This window comes from Callospermophilus lateralis, unplaced genomic scaffold (assembly GCF_048772815.1).
Source record: "Callospermophilus lateralis isolate mCalLat2 unplaced genomic scaffold, mCalLat2.hap1 Scaffold_45, whole genome shotgun sequence".
Taxonomy (NCBI): Eukaryota; Metazoa; Chordata; class Mammalia; order Rodentia; family Sciuridae; genus Callospermophilus; species Callospermophilus lateralis.
This window is the reverse complement of record NW_027514398.1, coordinates 12,885,645-12,903,105: the sequence shown is the minus strand read 5'-3', so window position 1 is coordinate 12,903,105 and position 17,461 is coordinate 12,885,645. Positions and strand designations below refer to the sequence as shown.

General features: G+C 32.4%; 1 protein-coding gene across 1 annotated transcript in view; it reads left to right on the top strand.

The window, feature by feature from the left end:
* LOC143388834 (A-kinase anchor protein 9-like) overlaps positions 1 to 17,461 on the top strand; it is a 51,039-nt gene that overhangs the window by 21,985 nt on the left and 11,593 nt on the right. Inside the window, 6 exon segments of the mRNA XM_077108320.1 lie at positions 798 to 960; positions 11,155 to 11,254; positions 12,377 to 12,469; positions 13,229 to 13,585; positions 15,261 to 15,464; positions 16,715 to 16,855. Coding sequence (XP_076964435.1) covers positions 798 to 960; positions 11,155 to 11,254; positions 12,377 to 12,469; positions 13,229 to 13,585; positions 15,261 to 15,464; positions 16,715 to 16,855 — 1,058 coding nt within the window.

The window sequence follows — 17,461 nt, the reverse complement described above, 5'->3', positions numbered from 1 at the left end:
ATGTCAAGGACAAGAGGTCAAGGACAAGAATGAGTTATCAGGGGAAACTAGAGAGTGAGTTAAAAGACCAAGATGGCATAATGGGAAGTAACAATGTTAAGGGACCATACAATGAACCATAAACAATTAGTCACAGTTAATGTTTTTCTTTCATGATTATTTGGCCAGTTAACTAGACTTCTTGTGTTCAAGGTATCTCTAGGCCTTCACTTTTGCTTTTAGGAATGAGTTTTATTATTGTAATTGCTTTGGTGAACAGAATAGAATTTCAAGCATATCAGATAATACCATGCTTTTTCACTTCAGGGGTTCTTTGAATATAGTAATATTTTAAGTTTATATTTTTTTAAATTGATATCTTCTTGAGGTAGTCTGTCCACTATTTCCCAAATTGCATGTTAACTAATGGCTCATTTAATTGGCAAAAAAGTTAGTTTAGTGATTAATTATCAGCATTTTTAAGAAATAAAAATAAAAGAGGAAAGTGAAAGGTGTTAACTACTCTCCTGTGGTCCCTTTTCAACACTTCTTTTGTTTCATGTTTCTGAATTGTTTTAAAGATATAAAATTGTTGAATTTAGAGATACTATACCATAAGGATAGGAGAAATGATCTTGAATCACACTGTTTTCTTGTTTTCATCAGTCAGAATTAGTCAAATTAAAACCTGAGTTTCACTCAAAACATTTTTCAAAGAATAAATATTTTTATACATTGAAATAAAATGATTGTTATTTCACTGAGAAGTTTGTATTGAAATGTGTATTGTCTTCTCTTCCTGTTATCTTCTCTGAAAGATACCAAAAAAATTAAACAACTTGAAGAACAAATTCAAGAATTAGAAAACTTCATATGCTTTTTGCGCAAACAATTGAAAGAAACTGAAGAAAATCATAGGGCAGAAATTTATTCTCTGCAGGAGAAGCTTCAAGCCATTAGTGAGACCACGGTGGACCCAAGGTATCTATTTACTTAAAACTTCATTCAGCAGTATTTGTAGCTTAGTAACAATGATAGTATCATCTGGAATGGTTATTTTAAGAATAAAATATAACTTTAACAAAGAGATAGGATGTAACATTTTTTAAGAAATAAGAGCAGGAGATAATTCTGTATTTGAAATGTGTGAAATAAATGTTGGTATAAACCAAAGACATTTTATTATAGGAATTTTACTTATACTTTTATAAAGATGTTATTATTAATCTATTTTCTGAATTAAAATATGTCAGGTAGTAGACATTTACTTGTTTATTCTATGCCTAGGCTTTGATATGTTGATGTGGTGAGTACTTAAATAGTCTAAGTATGATCATTCCACAATGACTTGAATATACTCCATTTGATTGTCTAATGCTCAAATTCATCATGTCCCAAATAGAACCCTGATCTATGAGGAGAGAAGAAATGATCTTCAATTACCACTATGTATGTTTTCTTGGATCAGGATCTTCTAAAATTTGCTCCTTCTGTAGCCATCTTCATCCATCGTGACTCCTTTCTGTCATAACTCTCTGCCATTCTATGAAAAAATCTTGTTTTTTTTTTAACCTTCAAAGTACATCACAACTGTGCCACTCCTTACTGCTCCACTGGTCCCTGCCATTGTTTTGTGTTTCACCTGGATTACTCAACTTCTGTTTACAGTCTATTCTCTATATAGTCAACACAAGTGCCAGAACCTTTTCTTTTATAATTTCAGTTACATCATGTTACTCTAATCCTCTTCTGCTCTTTACAGTCTCACTAGTCCTGAGGACCATGACATCTTTGACTTTTTCCTACTGACTTTCTTATCACTTACTGTTCTCAAACCATATAATCCCATGGGGTTGGGGTTGGAGCTCAGCGGTAAAGCGCTTGCCTGGCTTGTGTGAGGTCCTGGGTTTAATTCTCAGCACCACATATAAATAAATAAAGTAAAGGTCCATTGACAACTAAAAACAATTTTAAAAGATTAAAAAAAAAACCTCATACATCCCCACTGTGATCCTCAATTATATCACATATCAGTACGCTTCTGCTTTAGGGATTGATTGGCTTTTTCTTCTACCTAGAATGATTATTCTGCAGGTATTTTTATGCCCATACCCTCATCTCCTTTGGTTCTTTACTTAGATGTCATGTTCTTACATAAATTAAAATCGTCCCCAAAGAGTCTGTGTCTTACTTTTCTACTTCATTTTTTCTTAAAATTATTTGTTTTATATGTACAAATACATTATAATCATTGTGTGCATGTATATGTGTATATAAATAATTTATGTGTGTAATTTATGTATCCAAATATATATAAATTTAGAGGAAATACTGTTTCATTTTGTTTGTTTTCAATTAAGGAATTTAAGCCTTTTTAAAAAAATTTTTATTAGTTGTTATTTTATTTATTTATTTATTTACATGCAGTGCTAAGAATTGAACCCAGTGCCTCATACACACTAGGCAAGTACTTTACCACTGAGCCACAACCCCAGCCTAGGAATTTAAGCTTATCGTTGTCTATTTAAGTCACTGATGTATTCTAAATCCACATGATTTCTAAATACTAATCTTGCCTTATTGTTATAAGATTAGACATTTTAAGAAAACATTGTTACAAAGTAGTGAATGCTTATATAACAATACAGAATTCGGACATACATACCAAAAGATATGTGGGTAGATAAAATTAAACTGATTGTAAGTTAAAATTAAACTAACTGTAAGTTAAGAACCTTCTCTTTCCTGTTGCCACTCTTCATTTCCAATATAAGCAATCATTGTTACTTTTGATATGTATTCTTTCAGACATTTTCCTATTTATATAGACATATATGTTAAAACAGGCTTTTAATGCAAGTGAGAATTTACAAGCTTTTTTAACTCAGTAATATATCTTAGGTATATCTTTATATATATACATACATACATGCACACACACATATATTTATTTATTTATATATATATATATAATTTTTTTTTGTATCAGGGATTGAATTCAGGGGCTCTTTACCATCAAGCCACATCCTCATCCCTCTTCTTTTTTTTTCAGAACTACTGTTTTTATTTTAAATAACTCATGTTCAGATCTACCACATACCAGTTGGGTAATGTTAGACAAATCAATTTTAATGAACTATTATTTCTATATATGTAGTTTCAATAACTAATTATTATTTTTTAGTTCTAACAATTTTTTTTTCTTCTAACTAGTTATCTAAGACAGTAGGATGCATTTTGACATATCATACATAAATGAAGTATAACTTCTCATTCTTTGGTTGTGCATGATGTAGAATATGTGATGTAATCATATATGTACCTGGGGTAATAATTTCTGATTCATTCTACTATCCTTTCTTCCCTCATAACCCTCCCCTCCCCTCATTGCCCTTTGTCTAATCCAAAATATGTTTATTCTTCCCTACCCCCGCCAACCCATTGTGAATTAGTATCTGCATATCAGACAAAATATTCAGTCTTTGGTTCTTTGGGATTGGCTTATTTAGCTTAGCATGATATTCTCCAGGTCCATCCATTTGCCACCAAATGCCATAATTTCATTCTTCTTTAAGGCTGAGTAATACTTCATTGGGAAGATATATATCACACTTTCTTTATCCATTCATCTGTTGAAGGACACCTGGGTTGGTTCCGTAGTTTAGCTATTGTGAATTTAGCTGCTATAAACATGATGTGGCTGCATCACTGTATTATGCTGATTTAAAGCCCTTTGAGTATAAACCTAGGAGTGGGATAACTGGGTCAAATGGTGGTTCCATTCCAGATTTTCTTATGAATCTCCATGCTGCTTTCTATAGTAGTTGCATCAATTTGCAGTCCCACCAGCAATGTATGAGTGTACCTTTACCCCCACATGCTTGCCAACATTTATTGTTGCATATTTTTTCTTTTTCTTTTTTTGTGGTGCTTAGTAATGAACTAGGGCCTTGGTCATGTGACGCAAGCAGTCTACCAAGTGAGCTATGTCCCTAGGCCTGTTGCTCGTATTCTTGATAGTTGCCATTCTAACTGGAGTGAGATAGAATCTCATTGGAGTTTTGATTTGCATTTCTCTAATTGCTAGAGATGTTGAATGTATTTTCACATATTTGTTGATCAATTGTATGTCTTCTGTGAAGTGTCTGTTCAGTTCCTTAGCCCATTTATTGATTGGTTTGTTTTTCTGGTGTTTTTATTGTTTTTTAATTTTTTTTTAGTTGTTGATGAAACTTTATTTTTTAAATTTATTTATATGTGGTGCTGAGAATCAAACCCTAGGTCCCTCACACATGCCAGGCAAGCACTCTACCACTGAGCCACAACCCCAGCCCCTGTTGTTAAGTTTCTTGAGTTTTTTATATATCCTGGGGATTAATGCTCTGAGGTATGTGTGGTAAAGGTTTTCTCCCATTCGGTAGGCACTCTTCATGTTATTGATTGTTTGATGTGAAGAACCATTTTAGTTTGAATCTTTTTATTGATTCTTGCTTATAGTTCTTGTGCTCTAGAAATCTTGTTAAGGAGGTCAGTTCCTAAGCTGAGGTGGTAGAGTTTGGACCTACTTTTTCTTCTGTTAAATGCATGGTCACTGTTCTAGTGCCTAAATCCTTGATCCACTTTGAGTTGAGTTTTGTGCAAGATTAGAGATAGAGGTTTAATTTCATTTTGCTTCATGTGGATTTTCAGTTTTCCCAGCACCATTTGTTGAATAGGCTATCTTTTCTCCAGTGAGTATTTTTGTCACCTTTGTCTAGTATGAGATAACTGTATTTATATGGGTTTGTCTCTATGTCTTCTATTCTGTATCATTGGTCTATATGTCTGTTTTGGTGCCAGTGTCATCCCATTGTTTTTTGTTGTTGCTGTTATGGCTCTGTAGTATAATTTAAGTTCTGGTATTATGATGCCTCTTGCTTCACTTTTCTTCCTAAGGATTGCTTTGGCTATTCTGGGTCTCTTTTTTCCAAACGAATTTCATGATTCCTTTTTCTAGTTTTACAAAGAATGTCATTGGAATTTTAATAGGAATTGCATTAAATCTATATAATGCTTTTGGTAGTATGGCCATTTTGACAATGTTAATTCTACCTATCCAAGAATATGGGAGATATTTCCATCTTCTAAGGTCTTCAATTTTTTTCTTTAGTTTTCTGTAGTTTTCACTGTAGAGGTCTTTCACCTCTTTTGTTATATTGATTCCAAATATTCTATTTTATTTTTTTACACTATTGTGAATGGGGTAGTTTTCCTAATTTCTTTTTCAGTGACTTTATCACTGATATATAGGAATGAATTCGATGTATAGTTGTTAATTTTATATCCTACTACTTTGCTGAATTTCATTCATTAATTCTAGAAGTTTTCTGGTGGATTTTTTAGGTCTTCTAAATATAGAATCATATTGTCGGCAAATAGTAATAATTTGAGTTCTTTTTCTATTCGTATCCCTTTAATTTCTTTCTTCTGTCTACTTGCCCTGGCTAGTTTCCAGGATTATATCAAATAAAAGTGGTAAAAAAAAGGGTATTCTTGTCTTACTACAGTTCGTAGATGGAATGCCTTCAGTTTTTCTCCATTTAGAATGATTTTGGTCTTGGGTTTAGCATGTATAGCTTTTACAGTGTTGAGATTTGTTTCTACTATCCCTAGTTTTTCTAGTGTTTTAAACATTAAAGGGTGCTTTATTTTGTCAAATGCTTTTTGTGCTCCAATTGAAATGATCATATGATTCTCCTTGAAGTCTATTGATGTGATGAATTACATTTATTTATTTCTGTATTTGAACCAACCTTGAATCCCACTTGAATATGATGCACTATTGTTTTAGTCAGCTTTTTTATTTCTGTTACTAAAAGATCTGACCAGAACAATTTTAAGAGAGGAAAAGGACTCATGGTGTTATTTGAGGGCTCATCGTGTTTAGATGTCTTAGTCCATAGAAGGCCAGCTCCATCCCTTGGGCTTTGAGGTAAGGCAGAACATCTGGAAGAAGAGTGTGACAGAGGGAAGGAGTTCACATAGTGATCAGAAAACAGAATCAGAGACTTCACTCTCCAGATACAAAATATATACCCCATATAGAGACTCCACTCTCCATATAAAAAATGTATACTCCATAGCCATCCCCCCAATTCCCATCTCCTCCAGCCATACCCTGCCACTTCTTTTAATTCATATCGGGGATTAATTCACTGATTAGGTTAGTCATTTCTCTTCTGAATCTTCTTGCATTGTCTTATGTGAACTTTTGGGGGATACTTCACAACCAAACCATAACAACTATATATTTAATGTTTTTATATGTGAGTTGCCAGAATTGTATACAGAAGTTTTGCATCTATGTTCATTAGGGATATTGGTCTGAAGTTATCTTTCCTTGATGTGTCTTTGATTTTGATATCAGGTGATACTAGCTTCATAGAATGAGTTTGGAAGAGTTCCCTCCTTTTCTGTTTCATGAAATAGTTTGAGGCTTATTGGTATTAATTCATCAAAGGTCTTGTAGTACTGGGTAAGAATCTTTTTCATCCTGGGTGTTACTTAAATGGTTGGCTTTTGATGCCTTCTTCTATTTTATTGCTTGAAATTGATCTGTTTAAATTGTGTATGTCCTCCTAATTCCTTTTGGGTAGCTCATTTGTCTCTAGAAATTTGTTGATGTCTTTAAATTTTTCATTTTTATTGGAGTATAAATTTTCAAAATAACTTCTGATTCTCTACTGTATTTCAACAGTATCTGTTGTAATATTTTTTGTGATTATGAATTTTAGTGATTTGAGTTTTCTGTCTTCATTAGCACGATTGAGTTTATCAATTTTATTTATTTTTTCAAAGACACAAATTTTTGTTTTGTTAATTTTTTAATTGTTCCGATTATTTCAATTTCATTTATTTCAGCTCTGATTTTAATTATTTCCTGTCTTCTACTGCTTTTGGTGTTGATTTGTTTTTCTTTTTCTAGGGCTTTGAGGTCTTATGTTAGGTCATTTACTCATTGACTTTCCATTCTTTCATGAATTTAGCTTAATAGTGTCCCAGAGATTTTGACAAGTTTTATTAGTTCTCATTTATCTCTGGTAAGTATTTTAAAAATTTCATCCCTGATTTCTTCTTATGTCCATTGGTTAGTCTCTAGGTGTTGGAGTTTTTTATTTTTTATTGTATCAATTATTTCTAATTTCATTCCATTATGATCTGATAGAATGCAGGGTATAATCTCTTTTTTATTTCATAGTTGTTGCTTTGTGGCATATTTTAGAGAAGAGTCTGTATGCTGCTGAGAAGAGCATGTATTCGTTGATGGGTATAATACTCTTTATATGTCTGTTAAGTATAAATTATTGACTATATTATTAAGTTCTATAGTTTTTTTGTTTAGTTTTTGTTTGACGATCTATCCAGTAGTGAGAAAGGTTTGTTAAAGTCACTCAGTATTATTGTATTATGGTCTATGTAATTCTTGAAATTGAGGCAGGGTTTGTTTGATATATGTAGATGCTCCAATGTTTGGGGCATAAATATTTAACGTATTATGTCTTGTTGATGTATAATTCCCTTAAGCAGTATGAAATGTCTTCTTTGTCCCTTCTGATTAACTTTTGGCTTGAAGTACACTTTATCTGACATGGGGATAGAAACCCCTGTTTGTTTACTCAGTCCATGTGAGTGGTATGTTTTTTCCCGTCCTTTCATTTTCACTGTGTGGATGTCTTTGCTTATGAGGTGAGTCTCTTGGAGACAACAGATTTTTGGGTTTTGTTTTTTTAATCCAATCTGCCAATCTATGTCTTTTGGGTTTATTAGTTTAGACCATTAACATTATTTTTGAGATATGATTTGTGTTCCCAGTCATTTTAGGTTATTTCTACTTTTTACTTTGAATTAATTTCTCCTTTGATTGATTATTCCTTTTGTATGGCTCCTCCCTTTGTTGATTTTTTTTGACTTTTTTTTCCATCTTCATGGAATATTTTGTTGATAATGTTTTATAGCACAGATTTTCTAGTTATGAATTCTTTAACCTTTTTTTATTACGGAAGGTTTTTATTTCATCTTTAAATCTGAAGTTTTATTTTTGTTAGATATAAAATTCTTGGTTGGCATCCATCTTCTTCAGAACTAGGTATATATTATTCCAGGACCTCCTGGCTTTGAGGGTCTGGGTTGAAAAATCACCTGAGATCCTAATTAGTTTCCCTCTATATATAATCTGATATTTTTTCTCTCATAGCCTTTAAAATTCAATCCTTATTTTATATATTTGACCTTTTTTTAATGATGTGTCTTGATGTGGGTCTGTTGTGATCTTGTACATTTGAGGTCCTCTTGTATTTGATTTTCCATTTCATTCTTCAGATTTTGGAAATTTTTTCATATTATTTCATTGAAAAACTGGGCATTCCTTTGGTTTGTATCTCTATGCCTTCACCTATCCCGATAAATCTTATTTTGGTCTTTTCTTGTTATTTCATCATTCTTGGAAGTTCTGTTCATGGTTTCTTACCATCTTCCCTGTGTAGTCAACTTTATTTTCAAAATTATATATTTTGTCTTCATTGCCTGAGGTTCTATCTTCCAAATGGTCTAGTCTATTGATAGTAATTTTCATTGAATTTTTAATTGGTTTATTGATTGTTTCATTTTGAGGATTTCTGGGGTTGTTGTTGTTGTTGTTGTAATTTTCTGAGAATCTCTGCCTCTGCAATGATCTTTTACCTCCTCAAATTTATCTCTGATTTTATTCCCTATATCATTCTTTATGTACCAGGTCAGTCTAATATGTACTTTCTAAATTCCTTTTCTACATTTCTTTTACTGTGTTGTCTATGGGTTTAATTATTGGATCATCTTGGTTTGTTTGGGCCACTTTGTTCCATTGTTTTCTCATGTTGTTCTTATGTCTGTCCTTCTAGCAGTGTGGATTTCAAGCAGTACAGTGTCTACCCTATAGATTAATAGTGTCCCTGAAGATTTCTAGTACCTCGCCTTTAAGGAAGAGACAAATAATAACTGCACCCAATACAAATAATATACAGCCTTAAACCAAATAGCTCCTATTAAGGCATCCACAGTTTTATTCCATTAAACTGAAATGATGTGTTCAATTATTGTCTACAATATAAACATTAAGTTTGCAAAAAAGTTTACAGTTTCCATTGGTGGACAAAGAGAGAACAAAAGTCATGTAGGGTGTGATGTTTATGAGAAGGATCAGAAAAGATAGAAGTTAAAAAATTATAGGAAGAATGAAGGGAGGACTTAATAGAGGTTGGGTGTTAGCAAGAGAAAAGTGAGAAAGAGAATACAAGGAAACAGATAAATGAGAGGGGAATATATATATATATATATAATTTTTTAAAAGAAAATAATAACAAAACTGTAATGTACTATTCAGATATCCCAGTCCTCAATAAAATGATCCATGAAAAATACTTGGTTTCAAAAATGGTAGACATGTGAGAGAAGAAAAAAAAGGAATCTGGATGAAAAATTGAACACTTTTTTCCATTGCAGTTCAAGTTTCTCAGCTTCTCTTCTGAGCAGTTAGGTATGTTGTCTGGAATTTGATGCTAGCTCTACCCTCAGGGTAGTTAGGGTTGCTAGGGTGAGAGTGTTAGTCCTGGAAGCGGAACTACTAGAGCCAAGGTGTAGGCTTAGGTACGTTCCAATCTCTTCACTGCGTGCCTATTGGTCTGAAGATTTTAAGTCATCACACCTCCAAGGCTCAGCAATTGTCTGTCCACATTGGAAGACTGTACCTCGGGAATCTCCTTTAGGTTCTACACATGTGATGTAGGAATCTGTTCTTAGCCCACAACTTTGCCTGCAGACCCCATGAACCCTGGTCATCATTTGGTCTCCAAACTTGATCTCTTTCTTTGCCTGTCCTTTCAAATTCACAGTCAGGCACTTTTCTTCCAGCCAGTACTGCAAGCAGCTGATTGGATGGGGAGGGGAAAGCCAGGTGGGTTTCCTTGATCAGTATTCTCCTGTGTAAATGTCCCTCCATGCTTGATTTTCTCCAGTCACTTTGGAACACTCTCTATCACACAGCATGGGTTTGCCTTGCACATTTTTGGGGCCAGACTTCGATCTGCCAATAATTGACTCACCTAACTGCAGGCCCCCCAGCCACTGCTTCACAAGGGTTCTTTCTGCTGTCCTCCATGCATGCCGCCAAGAAAGCTGGTGGCTTCCCTCCTGTACACACATGCTGTGCAGCACAGCTTACTGATTTTTTTTTTGTTGTTGTTGTTTTTTGAGCAGTATCTCTGAGCTCTTAAGCTCTCCATACCGCAAAACACCTCTGTTTTCCTAGGAATGGGGGTTCCTTTATTGCTTTACTACATTCACATAGGGATTATTCTGGTTTGTACTTCCAGCTATTTTACAGCTCTGGAGCTGGGGATCTTTCCCCCTTATTTTATTATACAAGATCTCTTGAGTCCATGATCTGTTTTGAGTATCCAGTATTAAATTCCAGTTAAGTCCTTCCTAGTTCTGGACCATTCACCAATCTTGTTGAAAAAAGTGACCTTTTTGCTTTTCTTGGTTCACTCCACAGATCTGTCAGGGAAGCAAATACTTTATTCAGCCATCTTCCTGCATTTCCAACCATTTTTTTTTTTTGAAAGAGAGTCTCACTAAATTGCTAAGGCTCATCCTGAATTTTTGATCCTCCTGCCTCAACCTCCCAAATTTCTGGAGTTGCAAGCACACACCACTGTACCTGGCTCTTTTAATATATTTAATCCAATATAATCTATTCTATATTATTATATGTTTTGTGTCTGTGTAATTTAGATATCCATGTAATATGAATAATATGTATCATATATCTTAGGTATATAAGTAGTGTGTAGTATCAGTGTATATAGTATGTTATGTACACTGTTGCTATATAAGCATATCTAAGATGTTATTTTTAAAAGAATTATTAAAAATTTTTTTTACATAATAAATTTTTTATCATACATTTATACTGCAATAATATTCATTGTTACTTTGAATTGGAAAACTTAGTCAAAAATGTTTTAAGTTACAATACTTGTAACCCTGGGGGAACTATCATTTTTGTATCCCCACTGCCTCAGTACACGTTATACATGGTAGAAACTTTGGATAAAACACACAACACTAATTTTTTTTTTATACTTTTTTATTTATATTTAGCTTCTCTGTTGATTCAGTGGTAATTAAAGAATCTGATGTACAGAAATCAGTAGTACATCCTGGAAGTTGTCTAAAAAAGAATATTGATCATGCAATAGAGGTATGTTATTTTTAATCTTCATTTTTAAACAGTTATGTACACTGATACTTTTTCTTACTATCAATTTTATGTCTTCAGTTTTGTAATTATGTAGTAAATATTTGGCTAAGATTAAGCATAAATCATGAGGATAATACCTTATGTAAAAGATCCAGAATGTCTATAGAAATATTTTTCATAGCATAGGAAAAACACAGAGAAAGTTAAATTTGAGAATTTTCCTCCCCTGTTAGAGTTTAAATTTTTTCTTTGTAACATTTCTTTATGAACTGTGTAACAAATCAGCTTCAGTACCATGGCCAACATAGTCTTTTCTTCCCATTATGGAAGTGGAGGGTATCTTCAGAATGGTGTATAGGATTCCCTAAAATCCAAGGTGCTAGGGCTGGAATAATGGATCAGGCCACCTTCCAACAGAAATAATGATAGAAAAACGCTTTTTTACCGTGCTTGCCACTGAACCACTCTCTGCCTGTCCTCGACATTGTATTATTCAAAACTTTTTTCAACCCCCAGCTGCATCATCATCTTCACTAAATAATTCTAAATTCTAGTAAAAATTAAAATCACTGACTATTGCCCATTCTCATTCTGGATATTAAGAAGAGATATGAGCCACACTCATCCCTTATTAAATGTCTGTTGGATGAAATTCAAATAATTGGTAAATAAACAAATACTTTCATGTTGACTGTATATCTACATTTCTAAAAGAAGATTTATTTTTTTAATTGATAAAAATAATTTGTATGTGGAAAATTGTGTTCTTTTAATAAATACCAAGAAGAAAATTTGCTCATGATTTCATTATCAAACATAGCCACTTGTTAACATTTTACCTATGTCTTATTAATTATATTTAAGTATCTTTAACCCACCCTAGAATTTATGCTAATAATTACAGATATGTAAATATATTTCTCTCTTTGCATCTTTAAGTTTATACTAAGTGTAATTATTTTGTAGGATTATTAGATTAAATGTTTTTAGTTAAAAGATAACTGAAATTTATTTTTATTTGAAAGTGTCCAAAAATAGTGATATTTTTGGAATATTGACTACATCCTTAAAATTAATGGTATAAAATCAGTGTAAATTGTCATATTTCACCCTTAAATTTAGTTTTCTAAGGAATGTGGAATGAAACAAGAAACAAACATGGTTAAATTTTTGGAAAAACAATACCAAGAAAGATTAGAAGAAGAAATAGCTAAGGTAAGTTTATAGTTTATCTGCAAGGTTTTCTTGGTTTATAGATTTTCTTGATCTTTGAACTGTCAAAAAAAGCATGGATTTTATTGATGGTATGTACTTTGTTTTTATTTGTAAGTTTCATATATAGTCCATCAAACAGTTGTGTAACAGCATCAACTATAATTGCTGCTTCATAGAATGTTTTGCGGTGCTTTTCATTGAAAAGAACGTTTTTTCTTGATATAGAATAGTAATTACAATTTTTCAGAATGCCACAAGTTTTTATATATGTGTTACATTGTAAATAGTTACCTTGTGAAGGAGTTTGGCATTCTAAAAATGAGGGAAAAGTTATGAAGAGAAAAAGTAGTTGTATTACCCTGATAAATTATTGTAATGTTAGATAATAACTACAGATACTGATGGAGGATTGTCACAGAACATTATCACTCATGGCCAAGTGAATTTTCTTGGAAGGAAGAAATATAAAGACTTTTATTTATTTTTTTTTATTTTTGTACTGAGCATTTATTGATGTTATAGTTAGAAAAGTTTTGCTTGTTTTATTTTAAAAGGCAGGCAGTAAAACACTTTGATGTTAAATTTATTGAAAAATAGCCTATCTCTGTATCATTTTATCAGAGGATTTATTTTTGTTTTTAAAACTATGAGGCCAGGCTTTTTTCTAATTCATATAATTTTGAGTAATGACCCACTTTTTAAATCCAGCTGGTATTTATAAATCTAATCCTTTTTTGTTTGTTTGATTGATTTCTTTAGGTCATTGTGTCAATGAGCATTGCATTTGCTCAACAAACTGAACTATCTAGACTATCAAAGGGAAAAGAAAATACTATGTCATCAAAACAAGCACTTACTTTCTGTCAGCAAAATGAAAAACATTATTTTAATGAAATGAAATTATCTCAGGATCAAATTAATCTTCAGACCTCTGATGCATTGGACATGAAATTTAAAGAAGAATTTAAGCCACTTAGTAAAGAGTTAGGAGAAGATGGAGAAGTTCTATTACCAAACAGTGATCATCTTGATGATATAACAGAATCAGAGGTCCACCAACTAACTATTTCAGAAGAAATGTTCTCCAAAGACAAAACATTTATAGTTAGCGAATCTGTAAGTATGCTTCTTTGAATATAAAAAAGAAAAACTTATAATAATATCTTCAGTTTAAAACAGTAGCAATAATGCTGATTAATAGAGAATGAAAGTATGAAGTCCAGTCTTGACTTTAATGTATTTTATTAATTATAAGGTATTTGATTAAGTGAAACAATATTGGTGTGAAGTATAAAATAAATCAGGTCATAGTATTCTTGGTTGTCTTATGGACATAGTACATGTTAAGTTCTCATTGTAAATTATACCTGTGTTAGTTTTATTTAAACTAATTGAAGATTAATTATATTGTAACTAGGTAATACCTGTGGCCAAATGATTTGCTCAATTAAATGTAAGAACATAAAAGGAAATTGCTACGAATTCAAGAAGACAATTCAAAGTATCTTATTATCTCTATACTAATTCTTTTTTCTTGTTAGTTGAGGATCTGTTACCCCAATGAATTGCAGCCTTTATTAGAAAACAATAAATTCTATTTCTTTTAAAATTATCTGAATTTCAAATTTATTTTATGTGTTCACGATAGATATATCTTGTTCAGAGGAGTATTCAAATAAAACTGTCAGCTTTTTATGTAATGCAAAACTTGTGAAATGTTTATGAAAACTAATTTAGCTATAGCTGTTCAAGGCAGAATGATTTTAATTAGTATCTTAAGGGATTGAAGTATTCATAGAACCTATTGACTTGTCATGAGTGTGAGAAACTCATAAATGTAAAGCATTTATTTCCAAATAAAATTTATTATAATTTTTCTTTGAATAAGCAGTTTTCTATAATACGGTGATGACCAATGAATAAAAATTAAATAGGCAAAATTCCTTATATTTTGTGAACTTAATTTTTAAAAATATTTTTCTAGTTGTATATGGACATAATACCTTTATTTTATTTGTTTATTTTTATGTGGTTCCCAGGATTGAACCCAGTGCCTCATGCATGCTAGGCAAGCGCTCTACTACTGAGGCACAACCCTGGCCCTATAAACTTTGCGTGTGTGTGTGTGTATATTTGTTGTTGTTGTTTATATTATTTCCCCATTATAAAATATCAAGAGATATAAAGGAGTTATAACTTTATTAAGAGAAGGGGCTAGAGATGTAGCTTGGTGGTAGAGCACTTGCCCAGCATGTGTGAGGCCCTGGGATCAATCTCTAGTATGGGCGGAAAAAAAAGTGGATGGGGTGGGGGTTGGAGGGGGTGGATAAAGAATCTTGAGTATTTTGTTTTTCTCTGTTAGAATTAGATTTTAGCTAAACTATCTTGTAAGTAGCTGTTTCCTTTTGGAAAATAACATGTATGGTGGTAATAAATTAACTTCATGTTGTTTTGGAATTATAAATAAGAAAAATACTTTTTTAAAACAAGTGATTTATGGGCTGGGGTTGTGGCTCAGTGGTAGAGTGCTTGCCTTGCATGGGTGAGACACTAGGTTTGATCCTCAGCACCACATAAAATAAATGAAAAAAGGTATTATGTTCATCTACAACTAAAAAATAATTTTTTTAAAAAAAGTGATTTATGCTTTTGTTTAATAATAAAACTAAAACTCAGATGCTTTATGTTGTTAATAGAATTGTTTTCATATTCAGTTAAAGTATCAGTGCTGACTAATTACCACAAAATATGTTATGATTGAGTTTTTTGCTTGTGTTTTTTCCTATCAAAGATTCATGGTAAGATGTTGACATCAAGCATGGATGCTTCTAAACAAATGATGTCAAACGAAGAACAGTTGGAAGATATGAGGCAAGAACTTGTACGACAGTATGAAGAACATCAACAGGCCACAGAACTGTTGAGGCAGGCACACATGTGGCACATGGAGCAGCTACAAGAAGAGATTAAGAGACTTAATAGACAGTTAGCCCAGGTATGGAACTTTAGAGTCTCTTTTCTCCTCAATTGAAATAATGGTATTTTTTATGTGGCTTTTTTTTTAAGTCAAAATTATTTTTCCTAGATACAAATAAATTACAAATACTTAACATCAGGAAGTTCCTGGGATCAACTTTAGACCTTGTTAGGCACACCTAACTCAACTGATATAATGTGCATTATCATTTTATTTAACTGCCTTTCAGGCACTGGAAATGTGACTACAATATAAATTTTAAAATTCTATTGACCATACATAGCTAAAGCACTTTGAGAGTTTTGGAAATATTATACTGAGGTACTTGAGTATACAGTTGCTGTCATTCACTTTTTCAATGTTCATTTGTAGTTCTGTGAGTCTACCAATTACCATCTCCAAGGTTTATCTTTAGCTATCTTTAATCCATCTTTTTAATCATGAATGGAAATCTTCTGAAGTAATCTGTTTCTAGAACTCTCTCAGAGGACACATCTCTTGTTGATTAGAGAAATTCAAATTTATATAACATTCTTTTCTAAATTTAAATATCTCATGGTATTTGGGAGCTATATTCTTATCAACTGCTATATAAAATATACTCACAAAATTATTTCAGAAAAGCAAGAAATATTTGCATGAAAGTTCTTATGAAAACAAATTTATTGAATTTAATTTTGAAAACTAAAACGTGTATTTTTAAAATATAAAATAATAGGGAAATTGATATTTGAGAATAAAATATATCATTTGAAAAATCAGTTTTGTGGGGCTGGGGATGTGGCTCAGGCGGTAGCGCGCTCGCCTGGCATGCGTGGGGCCCGGGTTCGATCCTCAGCACCACATACAAAGATGTTGGGTCCGCCGAGAACTAAAAAATAAATATTAAAAAAAAATTCTCTCTCTTTCTCTCTCTCTCTCTCTCTCTCTCTCTCTCTCTCTCTCTCTCTCTCTCTCTCCTTTAAGAAAAATCAGTTTTGCTTTTCTTCATTGCATTTTGTGAATTTATTCTTCTAAAATTTCAATGCAAAAATTGACAGAGAAAATATTACTCGAACTATACAAATTCCCGAATATTTAAGTTTAAATAACTTTTTTTCTAAAGTTGCGAATTTTGCATTGAACTTCATATGTGCCTTTTAATCCGTAATAATGAAATATGAATCATAAGGTAGAACCAAGGTCTCTTGGTCCCAAGGGGTTAAAAGAAATCTGCTTTTTACCTCTATCGCAATCAATATTCTTCCATGACCTCTTTTCTTATTTAGAGATCCTCATTAAATAACAAAAACCTGGTTTCAGAAAGAGAAAGGGTGCTTTTAGAAGAGTTGGAAGCACTAAAGCAGCTGTCTTTTGCTGGAAGAGAGAAGCTGTGTTGTGAGCTGCACAGCAGCAGTACGCAAACACAGGTAGTATTGACTTTGGTGCATTTAGGAACAGTAGATCAACAATGCAGTAGGATTTGTTTGTCTTTATTGTTGATAGGTGACGTATTTTTATAGTTACTGAGCTTAACATATTGGTGATCACTTAGATGTAAGGTAGGTGGAGTCAAAATGCCTTGCTTTCTGTTTAAGATAATTTGAATCTGGCATTGCTGTAGGAGAAACTGTTCTACCAAGGAGCAACCTTTATTGACAACCCTTATTGCCACACTATATAGAGTATATTAGTTTGAAGCCATTAAAACATTTTTCATCTCTACACTTGAATGTTTTATCCTTTTCTTGATACTGCTGATCTCTTGATAAATTGTAGTTAAATATTATTTCAAGCACTTTCTGGTTCACATCATACCAGTACAGAAGAATGATATGCTGTTTTTAAGATGACAGGTTTTCTTTCTGTCTTGTCCTCTCTGCCGTTGCACAAACTTAAACAGAATGAAAATGAAAACCAAAGGGAAATTGAGGAACAGACATTGAAAGAAAAGGAAATGGACATAAAACCTGAAGATGTACCTCCTGATAGTCTGTCCAGTGAAAGCTATACAAAATGTGTATTTTTTCAGTGCA